Genomic DNA, 18,440 nt, shown 5'->3' on the forward strand with positions numbered 1-18,440 from the left:
CCTTTCATATGTCTATGTTGAGCCTCTCACACACTCTTCTTCTCCCAACCCTGTATACCCCTGTCTCCGCCCACCTGGCAATAATCATTTATCTCCCTGCAGACCTGGAACTTGCAACTACCTGCCAGTTTCCCCACTGCCTCTGATTGTGGGAAGCCAGCAGGAAGTTGCTTCACCAAAGGACCTTGGGATTCAGTTAACAATGGCTACTGCAGAGTTTGCCATCACCAAGCTACTCATGCTTTAAGCATGTACTAATCATGCTTTTTGACTGCATTGGATAGCAATGGAAATTTTGGTCCTGGTTGCCATTGTAAGTTGAGGGCTACCGATAGACATTCTTATATGAAAGAGAGCTCTAAAGAAAGTGAAGAACATGTAATGTGTGTTTTTAACTTTTCTTAGAGCATTCTGAAGCAAAGTCTTAATGGCCAAAAGTTGCTTTAAAAGCTTACTATATAGCACTTACAAGTAAATAAACAACAAATTTCCACCTCAAATTCAATTGCAGGCGAATTATCTTTAAAACCTTTCTATAGGGGCTATAGACACCATCCTGCAGCAACTTTCAGTTCACCATTCTGGCACAGCTCTTATGGCTGTTTGGTTGAAGTGATAATATACTAGTGGCTCTGCCATCAAAAATACTGATAGAAATCTTTTAATCCCATGATCGGTCATTAATCCGTATTTATTCTGTTTTGCATTTCAATTGCTTCCTTCAGGTGTTTTCATTTAATAAATTATTAGCTAGCATATGGCCTTATTTTCCATTTGAGAGGTTTTTTTTATTAGCTTGGAAAATTATAAAAAAAATCTGGATATGCTCTTTTAGTATGGAGAGAATCTAAAATTATTTCTGCAGCTTTTCCTAAAAATTGCTCATCTGTAAGATACAGAGACAAATGAAAGAACTGCCTCTTTTTAAAGAAACAAGCAAACATTCAATTAGAATTTGCTTTCCTATAAATTAAATTAATTGTTAGCTTTTGAATGAGATAAAACCAGTCTTTATTTTCTACTTTGTGACATCTTTTCAAATACTTGGAGAATGGTATTGTACTCATAATCAATCATCTTTCCTAAAGGCTAAACAAGCCCAGTTACTTCAACTGTTCTTTGGAAATCTGATGAACATTTCCTCCATTACTTGATCCAATTAATTAATAGTATTGAAGAATAAAAACAAGTTCCTTCTGCTGTTTTATGCTTAATCTTCATTGATATTACTTAGGGTTCTGATTTCATTATATCTTTAAAAATTGCTCTCACTTTATTAAAATCTGCTTTTGTATTTCATACAATCAAATATTTCATTTGATTGTATTCAGTTGCAATTTCCTTTTAAATCTCAAAAATTCAAGGATTATACTGTTTCTTCCCCACTGTTCTCACTACAATTACTACGTGGGTTTCCACTGTACGCTCTGAACTTACTTATCTCAAGGTGCAACATTTATTGCATTTGCACAATATATGCATTTGTAAACCTTAGTCTATTGACTTCGGGAAACCTGAATCAGTATTGATAGTTACAAAAAAATGAAATGCCCATTTTCCTGAAAAAAAAAAAAATACTTTTCAGCATAGTGCTGCTGTCAAAAGACAGTTTCTCTTGTTACTGGGTGCTGTAACACTAAAGGTGCAATAGCATTTAGAGGACTTTCTCTGTGAAGAGGATTGTTTTCCTGTGTTTTTTGGAATTATCTTCGTTTGTACTCTCTGCACCCAAAGGACAAAATCCCCACTTGTCAGGTACATTTATTTCTTTAGAAGGAGAAGAGAGGAATTATTTTTTTTTTCTTTTGGTTGACCTTGGGCAAATGAGCTTCTTGCCCTGGCAGAAATGAAATGAATGATAAATGTAGAGGGTGTCTTTGCTGAGTAATGGAGCTGCAGCCTAGGCTTTCCAGAGAGTTTTCTCCTGCACAGCCTGAGGCAGCCTGAGGACCCCTACTGTTCATTTAAATAGGTATGTCAAATCTGCCTTGAAACGCTGCTGGTTTGATCTGTGGTAATATTTGTGAAGGTTCCATATGGACTTGAGCCCCCCTGCAGTGCTAAGAAATAATGTACAACGCTTCATGGTGCAGACGCAAATTTTCTCTGAAAAGGGATGCAGCGCTGCGTTTTAGCTGTCGGAGAGGATGATGGAGCTGACGCACTATGCCTGTCAACTTGTTACACGGATGGGTTGCACGCAGAGAGGCTGTGGAAAATCTGTGCCTTTTAGCTTTTCTACTTAATCACGGTTGTAGCATTGCCTTTAGACTGTATGCTACATTAATTCTCTTCCTGCCTTCTGCCTTTCATCCCAAGTTTCACGGAAAAAAGTAAAGCATGCAGGTCTTGTAGAGGGGCCTTATCAAGCAGCTGTCATCTGACAGGCCATTTGCATTTGTTTTGGCTGAAACAGAGCAAGCCAAGGGCAAGATGTTTTGTTGCATTCCATCATAATGAAGAAATTATAGAAAAATTACAAGGAGTACAACTTCTTAACATTCGTAGCTCTTGCCTTTGAAAAAAAAACAGTGTTGGTGATTTTCTAGATGCACAGTATTTTCAAGTGGCCAGGCTCCCCATTTGATTAAATGTTTCTTCATTTGAAATTCTTTCACCAAACAAAGTGTAATTATGGTAGGATATTTACGTAGTTGCTTAAATAGTATCAGTGCATTTAGAAATATTTCCATTAAGAAACGGATACATACTTTTATTAAGCATGATTTGTCATGCAACCATGCACAAAGCACGAAATGCGTACTACGCTTAAGCTAAGAGACACCAGAAGCATATTTAAGTTCAAAACCTTCACTTTAAAATTTAATTTGCTGTGCGTTGTTTAGACAATCCTTTATCATTTATAACATTGTTTAACATTTCTGACATATTGTATGCTATTTTTCCTAAATATATGAGCATAATAATACCTCTAACTGAACGCTTTGGCTATTTATACAGAAAAAAATTGTAAGATAATAATATTAGACTTCTTTGGAAAATCAATATTATTAACTTTATTAACTTAGTCCCTATCATTTAAATTGTTATGAAATACAATCTGGAGAATTTTGACCCAACATTTGGAGTATAGTCTGTATAGTCTGAGATACATTAGTTGAAGAAGTTAGCCTACACTAGCCACCCTCTTTGTTCTATTTCTTATGTAACTTATATGTTTGAGCTCATAATGCCTGCACACTTTCAACAAGCTTCTGCTGAACACTGGTTAGTGCAGACCACAAATTCTTGTTTATTTAGACAGAACATTGTTTATATTATCCATCTTATTAAGTAACAAACTTAGAAATACTATTCTCCTGTATCATGAAAAAATACAAATATGGCACATAAGTCTTTCATAAAATGTATTTCAAAATGGCTGTTGTATGTGTGTCATAGAGGCATTGACTGATCGATTGATTAATTAATTACCATCAAGTCATTTTTGACTCCTGATGACCACATATATATTCTTCATGATAATCTATCCCTAACCTAGTCTTTCAGGTATTCCAATGGTGTACTCATCACCACTTTAACTGAATCCATTCACCTTGCTTCTGGTTGTCGTCTTCTCCTTCCACCTTTTCCAGTATTAGAGCCTTTTCCAGTGAGTTAGGCCTTTGCATAATGTGTGGAAAATAGGATAATTTGAGTTTGACTATTTGTGCCTCTAGTGAGAACTATGGGTTGATTTGTTTGATGATCCATTTGTTTGTTTGTTTTTTGGCTGTCCACTGTATTGTCAGGAGTTTTCCCCAATGCCAAAGGTCAAAACTCTCAATATTCTCCATATCCTGCTTCTTCGAAGTCCAGCTTTTGTTTTCATAAAATGTCAGAAGGAATAGCATGGCTTGCACAATTCTTATCTTAGTAGGTATAGAGACACCACATTTGAATATATTTTCCAAGGTCCTCATACTACTCTACCAACTGCCACAACAGTTGGTAGAGTAGTACAACTGCTACAAAATACAACATATTTTTAAGAGACAGGAATATCTGTTAGTAAAATCTTTGCCTATCTATTTTGAAGAAGTTAAGATACATTCTTCAACTGTTTCAGATGTGAATGCTTTCCACATGTTAATCTTTGTATATTTTGTAAAACTTTTTCAGATAATATATATCATTATATTGTCTGTTCTGTTTGCTTGTGAATAGTATTTTCCTGCCCTTACAGTGTTTATTAATATATTATGAACATTTTTAAAGAAAACTTGGAAGTCAATTACAAGTAACATTTTCTGTATTGAAATGTACTTTAATAAGATGTAAAAAGTCTTCAAATTATCTTTAGTTTATGTTCATTGTTTATTTAACAGTAAGGTATTGTATATCATGAAGGTGATGAACTCTATCCTAGATACAAAGGACTGTTTTTAACCTACAGTTTGAACACTTTTATTTCATAGCTAAATGCACATAATATTATAATACAGCCTGGGGAATCAGTTGCCATGCATGTTTGGAATTACATATTTGAGTAGCTTGGTTTATTTATTTTTTATCAAGATGTTTACAGCTCATGTCAGTGAGAAATTTGGAAGATGTATTTGGTTCTCCATTCAGCCCACTAAGTGATTGGAGCCCACATACTTTCTCAAAGAATTGTGTGGAAATGAAATGAAAGGAATCCTGATGCATACTTTCTGGAGTTCTTGGTGGAAAGATTGGATATGAATGCAGTAAATGAATATGAAAATTAAGGGACAATTTAGCAAGGATACCAAATTATATTTAGAATTTATAAAAACAAGAATTAAATAAGAAATATTCTGCTTTAGAACAAAACTCTACTTCAGCATTCTGTTCGCAAATTACTCAACCATTTAAATTCACTATTGGGTCATAGTGCAGTAGTATTCACATATTTGTTTTTTTTCATTAGTTAATATTCATGTTATCCTGACAGTCACTGCCTGATTTCCTGTCTGCAAGTAGGAAATATACACTGCTCAAAAAAATAAAGGGAACACAAGCAGAAGACATCCGAGATCTGAATGAATGAAATAGCCTTATTAAATACTTTGTTCGTTACATACAGTAGTTTTGTGTTCCCTTTAGTTATTTGAGCAGTGTATAAACTACTGTATGTAAAGAACAAAGTATTTAATAAGGCTATTTCATTCATTCAGATCTCGGATGTCTTCTGCTTGTGTTCCCTTTATTTTTTTGAGCAGTATATATTTTCTTGAAGTTGAGCTTTTATCTTATAATTTACCAAATTAATTTTTCTGTGGAAATTTCACAACTGGAACTGATTTATATATATTTTCTGTATTCTAGGAGATATACAGTAAGATACTGCACATTCAAGATTATCAAAATCAACTGAATGCTCAAGGATTGCTTTCTGAGGATAAAGCGCCTATGTAAGTTGTCTCTCAGATTATAATGAATAAGGAAGATAGGTGTAGATCAGGGGTGGGTTCTAAAATTTTTTACTACCGGTTCTGTGGTTTATTTTGTGGGTGTTGCTTGATGGTCATGTGACAATTATTTAGGATTTAGCAAAGGTACTGGTCTACCAGGCTTTTAACTGTTTGCAGAGCTGTACCAATCTACCCATTTATTTTTGCAGGCACTGGTTTACCCATTTATTTTTGCAGGCACTGATCTACTCATGTATTTTTTTTTAAATTTGATTTATATGCCGCCCTTCTCCGGAGACTCAGGGCGGCTTACAATGCGTTAAGCAATAGCCTTCATACTTTTGTATATTTATACAAAGTCAACTTATTGCCCCCACAAACTGGGTCCTCAATTTACCTACCTTAGAAAGGATGGAAGGCTGAGTCAACCTTGAGCCTGGTGAGATTTGAACTTACAGTAATTGCAGACATCTGGTGTTAATCACAGTGCTATCAGTCTGCTGAGCCACCAGGCTCTCTATTTTTGCAGGCACAGGTCTACCCATTTATTTTTGCAGGCACCTGTCTACTCATTTGTTTTCTTTTAACACTGATCAGCTATAGGGCGGCCCTTTGAAGCTCCGCGGCAAGAGTTTAAACAGTTTTTTTCCCTCTAGCTATCAGCTGGGACTCGGGAGGCAGCAATAGATTGGGGGTGGGGCCAAATAAAAGGTAAGAATAACGGGGGGCGGGGGGCAGAACCGGTTCGGTGACATCATCACACTACCGGCTCGGCAGAACTGGGCGGAACCAGTGTAGATGCATTTCTATATAGTCATTTCTATGTAAAATTTCCATCATTTTGTAATGATGTAATGAAAGAGCATATTTGGTTATCCCTCTGATGGATCCAAAAGGTGATATGTGGTTTGGCCAAAGTCTTGGACCCACATAACATCCTTATGTGGCATATCCCTTTTGACATATTTGGATCTTTGGAAGATGAAATTAAGGACACCTAGAACAACATTGGAGGAAGTCTTGGAGATTAACTATGGGTAGGAACCCATATTTGGGGTTACCTTCCAGTGATAAGGGTGACAAAATGAAAATATTTATTCACCCTTACTTCATCTACTGAGTGTTATCTGTTGGCCTTGTTTAGGGTGACCTAATTTCTGCTGAAGAAGGATGGATCCCTGGATCATCTGTGGAGCTGCTGTGAAAAACACAGTATCCTAATAATTTGGCAAGCAGTGCCTCAGATCAGCTTGGAGCTGAATTCTGACTTAGGCAGATTAGATTGAAATGCCTGAGGTTTACTCTTGTAGTATGGACTGGGTTGAATGTGAATTGGGGATTCTTAAAGGAAGTCGAAAAGATTCTCCAAGCTGTCAGTCTGACTATCTGTTAGTTAGAGTCAGGTTCCTCCTTGATTATAAAGGCTTCAGGAAAATAATCAACAATTGAGTATGTGTGATGGTGTTGGCTTTTTTTTACAAAGGGGATGGTGCTTTTGACCTTGGAGGAGCAATAGTGCATGTTTTCCTCAAGTGGTCATTCTTATATTGTGGACAACTATTGTCCTGTCTTCAGTCTTCCCTTTTCAGAGAAGGTGGTTAGATTGCATTTGCAGAGTCCTGAGGAAGTGGATTATCTGGATCTGTTTTAGTCAGGTTTCAGGCAAGGATTTAGTATAAAGATAGCATTGTTGTGTTTGTTGATGATTTTTGGGTGGTGGATGGAAGTGATGCATCTATCTTTGTGCTCCTTGATTCGACAGCAGCTTTTCATACCATCAATAGTATGCTGGGGGAGGGAGCTGTAGGTGTTTGGTATTGGGGGCATAATTTTAAGATTGATTCCTCCCTCCCTCCTTCCTTCCTTCCTTCCTTCCTTCCTTCCTTCCTTCCTTCCTTCCTTCCTTCCTTCCTTCCTTCCTGTCAATATTGACAGGGGAAAATATGTCTCTTCAGTCTTTCCTTTATGGGATGCCTCTCTTTCTTCCTCATGTAAGTTGAGTGAGGCCCTCTGAAACTTCAGGTTTAATACCATCAGCATGTTGATAATATACAATTATATCTTCCAACAAGTGATGATGTTGAGATTCAGGTCTTCAAGATGCAAGGCTAGATGGGTAGAAACCAATTTTGACTTATCCTACTGACTGATTGTGGATATTAGAGGGGCCAGATTTGAAGATGTTCTATCTTTTATTTTGAGCCGGGCTGCACTTCCCTATTGAAGAATGGTACACAGTCTGGTGATTTTCTTGGGCTTCCAGCTCCTTATCAAAAAGCACATGGTAGCTGTGGCCAAGAAAGCATTTGTACAGCTTTTGAATAAGTTGTGCTTTTCCATGGGTTGAAAGGCCTTTCAGGAAGTCACTTAGGCTTGACTATTGCAATATGATTTAAATGGCCAATATGCTCATTAAGAGCCCATGAAGATCACTCAGTGGCTTTAGTTTGTACAGAATGCAGGGTATAGGCAGCGATAGGCATGCCTTGGTATGCCCAGATGTTGCTGCTTTGCAAGCTGCACTGGTTGCCACAATATGACTGGATACAATCCAGGGTACTGGTTATCACGTATAAAGGTCTGTATGCCATAGAACCAAATTATTTGAGAGATTACCTGTCTCTCATAGCTTCTGCCTAGGTAGATTGGTGGACCCCTTTGTTGGAGGAATCTTTGAACATATTGTATATTAAATGATCAGATGCTGTTTCTGTTTTGTAATTTGTTTGATGTTATTAGCTACCCAGAGATATTTTAGAGCTGAGTAGTGCCTAAATTTAATTAGTTAAGTAAATTAAATAAATACTTTAGTTACATGTTTTAACAGGGCTCCTGTAACAGCTTTAACTGAGGAAGATGAGATTAGTTTTGATACACGTGCATTTCTATGATGCTTTATCATATCTTTAGGAATTTATTGATTTATTAACATTTATACCCCATCCTATTTGTAAGACTTTGGACAGCTTACATAAAGCTATGGGAAGTGATATAAGAAAAAAGATACAATTTTAGGAGAGATTCAAATGTAAAAGCATAGATAGTGAGCAATAGATTAGTGGAAAAGAGTATAATTTCTTGGAAAGGAGATCACCTAATGGATCAAACACTGAGCTGCCATAACTTCTTTCAAGTTTTAAATACGCTAAGAGCCACAGAACATACTGTACTCATCACAGAAATAGCTAGTGAAAGTTATGTCTTCATGGGATATCCATAGATGTGCCTTAATTTAAACAAAAGTGTTTATCTCAAAGGATAACTGTGACATCATCTTTGTTTGCAGTGTTTACAAAGATATAAGGGTTTTAGAGCAGCTAAATTCCTGGCATGTGGAATTAGAATTGGGCATTTTCAGAAGGATTAATAGTCTCTGGCTTCAGTATTGGGCCTGTTGTTGAAAGAGAAATGTAAGTAATATTGATTGAGGAGAGCAGTTACTATTAGGTGATAAGCCAGATAAACGATTGACAATGGATTACAAATGAAAAAAGAAATTGAAATCAATTGAACCCAAATATAATCATGACCACAGTGACTCAAATTGAAAATTCCAAAACAATAGTTAGGCCCAGATTATAATATGAATAATTAGTTCAAAAAGATCTCCTGCGATATATGTAAATCCAGGGGAAAGAAATGATTAACTCTGAAAATGGAAGAATCTTTAGGAAGTTAGGAAAAACATTGATGTAAGCTGAATAAAGTAGAGATAAACCCAGGGGTGAAATGGCCCCAGTTTGGACCGGATCACCCGATCTGGTAGCGATGGTGGTGGGTGGTTCGGAGAACCGGTAGCAAAAATCCCTGCCCCCCCCCCCCCCCGTCCAGCTGTGGCGCGCGATCATCAGAGGGTTTTTTTACTTTTAAAAGCATTTTTTCTACAACTTCTTCAGCCGAAGAAGTTATTTAAAAAATGCTTTTAAAAGTAAAAAAAAAAAAGTTGGCCATGCCCACCCAGTCACATTACCCCCCCCCCACTAAGCCACGCCCACAGAACTGGTTGTAACAAATTTTACATTTCACCACTGGATAAACTGAGTGAGGAAAAGAGACCACAAAAAGAAATAATAGTAAAATAAGTAGCTCAACATTCATTCCAGTATTTTGGGAATGAAGTTTTAATTTTGGAAGCATATAATTGGTGCTAATAAAAAATAACAATGGGCATATTTTCTGCCACAAAATGTCATTTACTGACAAACTGAGATAGTCCATTCTTCCTCTTCTTTCCTCTTCTCTTTCCCTGCTTCTAATTATAATTTGTTCAGTTTCTATATTTGTGTTCGTGAGTAAATTGATATATTTCTGAGAAAATAAAAACACATATATACCAATTTGCACTGCCCCATTTGTAATTTCTAAAAATGCCTATGAGATCTATAGGTTGGTTGTTATAACTTTGTACTATTGCAACTTCATATTTACTTTTTTAAAATTAAAAGAAATGTGTCAAGGCTAATCTAACACTATACTCAATACAGTGGGGCAAAAAAGAATTTAGTCAGCCACCAATTGTGCAAGTTCTCCCACTTAAAAAGATGAGAGAGGCCTGTAATTGACATCATAGGTAGACCTCAACTATGAGAGACAAAATGAGAAAACAAATCCAGACAATCACATTGTCTGATTTGAAAAGAATTTATTTGCAAATTATGGTGGAAAATAAGTATTTGGTCACCTACAAACAAGCAAGATTTCTGGCTCTCACAGACCTGTAACTTCTTCTTTAAGAGGCTCCTCTGTCCTCCAGTTATTACCTGTATTAATGGCACTGTTTGAACTTGTTATCAGTATAAAAGACACCTGTCCACAACTTCAACCAGTCACAGTCCAAACTCCACTATGGTGAAGACCAAAGAGCTGTCGAAGGACACCAGAAACAAAATTGTAAACCTGCACCAGGCTGGGAAGACTGAATCTGTAATAGGCAAGCAGCTTGGTGTGAAGAAATCAACTGTGGGAGCAATAATTAGAAAATGGAAGACATATAAAACCACTGATAATCTCCCTCGATCTGGGGCTCCATGCAAGATCTCACCCCGTGGGGTCAAAATGATCATAAGAACGGTGAGCAAAAATCCCAGAACCACACGGGGGGACCTAGTGAATGACCTGTAGAGAGCTGGGACCAACGAAACAAAGGCTACCATCAGTAACACACTATGCCGCCAGGGACTCAGATCCTGCAGTGCCAGATGTGTCCCCCTGCTTAAGCCAGTACATGTCCGGGCCCGTCTGAAGTTTGCTAGAGAGCATTTGGATGATCCAGAAGAGGATTGGGAGAATGTCATATGGTCAGATGAAACCAAAGTAGAACTGTTTGGTAGAAACACAACTCGTCGTGTTTGGAGGAGAGAGAATGCTGATTGCATCCAAAGAACACCATACCTACTGTGAAGCATGGGGGTGGCAACATCATGCTTTGGGGCTGTTTCTTTGCAAAGGGACCAGGACAACTGATCCGTGTACAGGAAAGAATGAACGGGGCCATGTATCGTGAGATTTTGAGTGCAAACCTCCTTCCATCAGCAAGGGCATTGAAGATGAAACATGGCTTTTATCTTCAGGTCTTTCAGCATGACAATATTCCAAACACACCACCCGGGCAATGAAGCAGTGGCTTCGTAAGAAGCATTTCAAGGTCCTGGAGTGGCCTAGCCAGTCTCCAGATCTCAACCTCCTAGAAAACCTTTGGAGGGAGTTGAAAGTCCGTGTTGCCCAGTGACAGCCCCAAAACATCACTGCGCTAGAGGAGATCTGCATGGAGGAATGGGCCAACATACCAGCAACAGTGTGTGAAGAACACCTTGTGAAGACTTACAGAAAACGTTTGACCTCTGTCATTGCCAACAAAGGATATATAACAAAGTATTGAGATGAACTTTTGATATTGACCAAATACTTATTTTCCACCATAATTTGGAAATAAATTCTTTCCACATCAGACAATGTGATTGTCTGGATTTGTTTTCTCATTTTGTCTCTCATAGTTGAGGTCTACCTATGATGTCAATTATAGGCCTCTCTCATCTTTTTAAGTGGGAGAACTTGCACAATTGGTGGCTGACTAAATACTTTTTTGCCCCACTATATATATTATTTTCTATATTTGTTGAACTAAGAGGCTGGTCTGCCTCAGGTCAGATTGGATTCAGAAATGGTATTGAAATCTCTTTAAAAACTTCACATCCTACCTTTGGGTGTAGGAATTGTAATACGAGTGTTATGTATTTATGTATTAAAATCCTGTAGAAAATGATGTCTAGATTTTTAATTATTAACTTTTTAACAAATTAACCTGCTTGCTAAGTTTACAATTCTAGCCTGCATTTCCTCCAGCATAAGGAAAGTATATTTCCAAATTAAGTGTACGGTCTAGCTGCAATCTTATCTTTAATTGCATGATTAGTTAAAAGAGAATATATGTGATATTTTAAACAGGAACCTGATTGGCAGCAGATGGCTGATTAAAGAGGAATTGGAAGAAATGTTAGTGGAAATACTGTCAGATCAAAATGTGAGTAATTAATCTCCTTTATTTAATGAACCCCGTATCCTAACGGAACATTTAGTGCTTGTAAGGATTCTGGGGGAAAATTCCCTGGGACATGGGAATTATTCATATTTTTGGTTTGAGTCCCATAAGTACACATCCCTAAATGGCTATGAGATGAAGTAGTTTTTTGTATGTTATTTCAGGAATAGCTATGTTTCCCCAAATTATGAGGTAACTTATATATTCATCAGAATTGTTCCACTTCATACTGTGCAGGATGGTGATTCTACTTGGATGGATATTAACATGTCTATGTAAACACACACACAAACTACCCTCAAATGCTCACAGTATTTTAGGATACAAGATTACTAATGTCTTGTCTGTGACCTTTCTCTTTGTGGTGTCCAGTGAGGGATTTATCTCAAGGAAGAACATTAAAACATGTAATTTGCCATTCCACTTTAACATGTTCCTGATAGCCAAATGTAATTATCATTACGTATTTTGTCACTCCCATATACAGTCTGTTAAATAACTAGTTACAGTACATCAGCAAATCAATTAGAAACTGTGTCCACTTCTATTCAACCTTCCTTTCAGCAACATCTGATGGGGGTTTGGAAAGTCAAAATGGTGACCAGTATTGCATGATCAAAGCCCTGCCCTCTTCACATGTGATTCAATGCGGATAAAAAGGGGAGGCCTTTGGATTCTGTCTTTGTGGACACCATCTTGACCTCCCTCTGGATACTTCCGATCCCTTTATTGTGAGCAGTGACAATCATGTTTGGAAATTGCCTCACGTTCTTATCCAAACTGTAAGGAAAGCCCGTGTGTGTTCAGCAGACTTCTATGTTGGATGTTACCCCATATAAAGGAGCAGGTGGGAAATGAGATATCAGAACTAACAGGTTTGGGTAGTCACATGATCAGTTCACGTAAGGCAAGTGATTATATTGAACAGATCTTGATATTCTGCTACTGGGTTACTTGTACTGAGCAGACAGTGTCATTATTTTATCTCTATTGTATCCATTTAGGATTTCTTTCTTTTCTCTTTTTAACTTCTACCTTTGGTTCTCTGCAAGCAAAAAATAAGCATACAGAAAGTTATACTTTTTGAGCCATTCAGGAAATGTTCCTTTATTTCCTTCCTTTTCCTAGCCCAAGCTGTATAAAATGACGTTAAACCTAAATTTGCTTCTTTATTTCTTGTGGTCGGGAGGCCCTGTATTATTTGTGAGATACTTTACTTTAATCACATGCTCAAATGAAAGCAGTAAAATTTATAGTAGCAAAGGATAATTATTTCAAGAGGTTGCCCTTTGAGTCAAGTATCTCTTGAATTTTGAAAAACCTTGATTGTTTGTTTTTAAAATCAAGTCTAAAGTAAATCCTTTTTGAACGACCAATGGCATAAATGCACACTTCCTGTACCTATTAGGAAATAAAATCATCTCAAATCAAATCTTTATTACAGTCATAGACTTGCATAAAAATAATCCAACAAGTAGAGTTTAGAAAATAGTTTCCTTAAATTAATTGGAACTTTTGTCTCTTACCACTTTTCCATCAAAAAGTACTTTTTTGAGACCCGTTAAATCTCTTTTTGAAAATCACGATTGATGTTAATGAAGATAGTCTGACAAAAAGTTTGCTTAAAATTTTGAGCAGTGGATTCATTTGTTGGGGGCAGGGATAGAAATAGGTATCTTTATTCACATAGGAAATGATACATCTGCATGTTGTTTTGAAAGCAGCATGCAAATACAGAAGTGTCATCCTGTCAAAAGTTATCAGTAAGAACAGAACTAAAATGATCAAGCAGGTAAAAATAGAAGTTGTTGACAAATGCAATTACACTTGCACCACCATCCCTTAATGAATTTTTATTGTCTACAGTATTTAAGGTGTATTCAGCTGCTGGAAAGATTAGTAACACTGCCATACTGTGATATGGAACAAGATTATCTGCTTAAATTTCGCAAGGAATTACCTGTACAATCCAAAAAACAAACATTTGAACCCCTAAAATATGATGAACGAGGAGTGGCCTTTAGCACTGCAGAAGGTATGCTTTTTCCTAAATTTCAAAATTAAATCCTTGGCAACCTGAAAATCCAAATATTTCTCAACATTAGCTACATGTCTATAAAGAAAGAAAAAAAAGATGCTGCCCAAGACCTCCAGTGATATTGCACTGTGTTCTATGTGGTCATATTTGTTTCATTAAATTAAAAACAAATAGTTATAAATGTATTCTGTGTTTCTAACTTATTTGGCATATGTATTGAAGATGGTATATAATATTGCATCCACGTACTTCATGAGGTAACTTAAATTACTTCACGGCTTACTTTATTCAGACTTCTTTGACAAACAATATGCGTTTTACAATCTCAGCCCTAGGAAGCACGCAGTGGCAAACCAATCCTGAAACATTTTCCAAAAAACTTTTAGGGTTTAGTCCAAGCATAGCCAAAAGTCAAAAACTGACTTGAAAGCATACAGTATGTGTGGGTATTGACGCACACACCCAATTTGTAGTGTAGATAAAAAATAATCCCCTTTGCATTTCTGTTCAAATACTGTATACTCTAAATCAAACAGAAACTATATATCAAAATAATTATTTCTTTTAGATGCCGGTTACCATTTTGAATTATCAGGGTATGCCTCCCTCTGCTGGGAGAAAAAAGGAAATTTAACAGTGGTAGTTTTGTAAAACATATGTCCATTGTATTCATGGTATACAATATGGCATGAGTCCGTTCTCTTTTTATTGTCTCTTTTTGACAATGAATATTGACAATTACTGCTTTCAGACACATGCATAAACTTTTAATTGTGGAAAGATGTTAATATCTCCTGTATGCTATCAAATGGTACCACTAGAGTGCTCTCCAGCCCTTCATAAATTTAGAATCTAGATTAATTTTGCATATCTTAGGCCACTTTTCACTCCCAAAATACAATTTTCGACTTAGATCTCCTTGTGTTGCATTTGGTTAGGAAAGATGCTGCATAACATCTTTGGAATTAATCTTGGGAAGAATGCTTATTTTCTTTCACTTTTGCTAGAGTTTCCCTTTCAAAAGATAGTTTCATTTTTGTTTAGCATTTTGAAATGCTATATGTGTGGATGCAAAAAATGTTAAACATTTTGAAATGCTAAACATGAAATAAATGTACAGAATTTTTTTCCCTTTTTAAGGTAAGAGAAAGTCAGCAACAGCAACTGCTACACTTCACGCAAATGGAAATGGAAAATTCACTATAAATGGAGTTAATTATTTATTTTATTTTCCAGTGTTGCAGGATAGGTAAGTGTTAAAAAAAGAGAATTTTTTTTGCTAAAACCATTTTAATGGTATTTTTCTAAAAAAAAAAATGTTTTCATGTATTTTTAAGTTTTTAAAAAATCTTCAGAGTATCATATTTTCTTGCTGTATAATCAAATTTGAAAACTTGAATATACGTGTGAAAATGTTAGTAAAACATCAAATACTTCAGACTATTGGTACCTCAATATATCTTGGACTGTAATTCTCATAGTTTTTAGTTAATATATCAGTACAATCTGAAGATCACAAGATTTATAATCTGCACATCTGGAATTGAAAAATTGAAAAATATTAGATTTTCAGAAATGTGAACTTTATTGGAGGCAGTGGGAGAAGAATGAACTTGGAAATCTGAATGGAAAGTCTGGCCACAAAACTTTGCCATCCTTGGCTATCCTAAAACTTCTGTATATATGAATTACCCCAAGAACTAATAGATCCTAATCTAATTAAATTTGAATACAGATTTACAGTGAGAATAGATTTCTCAAAGGTGTGTGTTTACATAAAAAATGTACCAAATTGAGCCAAAGATACCCATTTGCAGATTACTCTGAAAAGATGACAGTTTTACTCTATGTTAGTTTAGGCCTCTTCTGTGTACAAGTGCATTTTCCTTTGCAAGTGTTGATACTTTGCATCATGCTAAGCCATGTCAGCCCATCAGAACCTTATTAAATGCTTATGATTGTTGCCTGTGAAATTGTAAACAAAGAGAAAAAAGATATTTGTACAGCCTGTAAACCATAATTTGAGATTAGTAGAGTCCGTTTGGCTTGGGAAAAGAATAATGAATACCAATCTGCTTAGGAAGTCTGTCCAGTTTTTGGTCATGTTTCGCTTTATTTCTCATTTCTTCTCTTGCAAATGAGTTTGCTTAAGTATTATTTTAGAAGCTTTATTTGACCTTAAATGTTAACAATATAATCTCCAATGATATTACACTGTTCTGACTATCACTGTACTCTGATAACTGTAGGTATTTTTATGTGGATATATTAAAATAAAGAAAATATTTGTAGTAAATAAGCAGTGGGGCTGTGGGTGACATTTTTAATTCAGACTCTTGTAATTGAAACAGTTGGTTTATGTTCAGAGTGGCTGTTTTGTTCATTCCAGAAGTTTTTCAAGTTCAAATTCAGAGCATTTCTAAGTTGAGACATGCACACTGCTCCTGAGCAGCACTTGAGTACAGTAGTCCTCCACTTACAACAATTTATTTAGTGACCATTCAAAGTTACAATGGCACTGAAAAAAGTGACCTATGGCCGTTTTTCACACTTACAACCTTTATAGCAGCCCCATAATCATGTGATCAAAATTCAGATGCTTGGAAACTGACTCATACTTATGGCCATTGCTGTTTCCTAAGGTCACTTTTTGACAAGCAAAATCAATGGGAAAGCCAGATTCATTTAACAGTCTTGTTACCTACTTATCAACTGCAGTGATTCGCTTAACAACTGCAGCAAGAATGATCATAAAATGGACCAAAATTCACTTAACAAATGTCTCACTTAACAACAGAAATTCTGCAATCAATTGTGGTCATAAGTCGAGGACTACCTGTATTTGATTTAGCTTAATTAAATATTTCTATGGACAGATCACTAGAAAAAAATGTTGTGGTTTATTAAATTACTCTTAACTGATTTTAACTCTTTCACATTGTTATTCATATCTAATACTTTTCAGAGAACAGCTGATGTTCCCATTCCAATTTCTTGACCATTTAGAGAAGTATGACGTGATCTGCTCTGTATCTGGAGGAGGAAGAACCGGACAAGCAGGAGCAATTCGCCTAGCTATAGCAAGAGCTTTATGTAGTTTTATTACTGAAGATGAAGTAGAATTCATGAGGCAAGGTAATAAGAAGTGTATAGAGGAAAATATATCAATTCGTCCTAAATAATAAAATTCAATATCTTGTTCCCGATTACTTATCTTAAAAAACTGTAGTTTCTGCTATTTAGCATTCTAATGAGCTGTTTAAAATGAGGCAAATGCTCAGGACTTTCTAATATTATAAACCTCGGTTCAAATGCTAGATAAATGCTCATCTCCCTTTGACTTTCCTCAGCTCTTATGACTAAGTCCCTCCACCCTTTTCTGTGCACTTCATTAAATTGTGTAAATTTCTTCCTCGTCTCCGTGCAGCTGGTCTCCTCACTTCTGATCCACGTGTGAGAGAACGGAAAAAGCCTGGTCAAGAGGGAGCCCGCAGAAAGTTCACCTGGAAGAAGCGCTAAAACTGAAAATGAAAATGTTATATTTTATAGGAATCAATCTTTGTAATTAAACTGTATTTTACCTTCCCTTCCATCCATGTCTTTTATTATTTACTATACAAGAAGGATTAAATCCTAACATGTACAACCAGTAGATATCAGAACTGTCTACTAATCATTTGGAAATAATAGACTACCTTAGTAGCAAGTTGCCATTTTAACAAATCGCCCAATGAGAATTTACACCATAATCTTGAAAATGAAATGGTGAGGCTGTTTGTTCAGGCAGACTCTCCAGAATTACAAAAGTGCAAAGGAAAGATGCTGTCTGTTGCTGTTGAAGCACTAGAAGAAGCTGCTGCTGCTAAAGTTCTATGTACCATCAGATCAGTATCAATTCTTAGCAACAAATAGTTGATTTTCTCCAGAATGACCTGTCCTCAACCTGCCCCTTCAAATCTTCTAGCTGTAATTGAGTCCGTCCATCTTGTTGTTGATTGTCCTCTTTCTTTTCACCTTTCCCAACATTATTTGATTTCTCCAGAGGACTAGGTTTTCTTTACAATGTGTCCAAAATAAGTTAATTTGAGCCTGGTCAGTTGTGCCTCATTTGAGAATTCTAGGGTTTTTTATTATTATTATTATTATTTATTTATTTTTATATGCCGCCCTTCTAGGGAGACTCAGGGCGGCTTACAATGCGTTAAGCAATAGCCTTCATACTTTTGTATATTTTTATACGAAGTCAGCTTATTGCCCCCACAAACTGGGTCCTCATTTTACCCACCTTAGAAAGGATGGAAGTCTGAGTCGACCTTGAGCCTGGTGAGAATTGAACTCGCAGTAATTGCAGGCAGCTGGATGTTAAATGCTGCCTTAGTAGGAGGCATTAGCCTCCTATGCCACTCAGGCTCCTGAGGTTGTTTTGTTCAATAATCCTTTTGTTTTCTTATCCATTTATGGCATCCCTAGGAATCTTCTCCAGCAT

The 18,440-nt window shown here is 36.3% G+C and overlaps 1 protein-coding gene across 1 annotated transcript in view; it reads left to right on the top strand.

Annotated features, from left to right (window-relative positions):
- The window catches only part of MRPS9 (mitochondrial ribosomal protein S9), a 41,072-nt gene extending 23,526 nt beyond the window's left edge, over positions 1–17,546 (top strand). Inside the window, exons 6-11 of the mRNA XM_034419741.3 lie at positions 5,293–5,378; positions 11,823–11,898; positions 13,783–13,951; positions 15,095–15,203; positions 16,920–17,089; positions 17,382–17,546. Coding sequence (XP_034275632.2) covers positions 5,293–5,378; positions 11,823–11,898; positions 13,783–13,951; positions 15,095–15,203; positions 16,920–17,089; positions 17,382–17,473 — 702 coding nt within the window. The 3' untranslated portion in view covers positions 17,474–17,546. The remainder of the gene's footprint in view (positions 1–5,292; positions 5,379–11,822; positions 11,899–13,782; positions 13,952–15,094; positions 15,204–16,919; positions 17,090–17,381) is intronic.
- Positions 17,547–18,440: the final 894 nt, after the last annotated feature.

This window comes from Pantherophis guttatus, chromosome 5, assembly GCF_059756535.1.
Source record: "Pantherophis guttatus breed Tessera chromosome 5, ASM5975653v1, whole genome shotgun sequence".
Classification (NCBI taxonomy): domain Eukaryota; kingdom Metazoa; phylum Chordata; class Lepidosauria; order Squamata; family Colubridae; genus Pantherophis; species Pantherophis guttatus.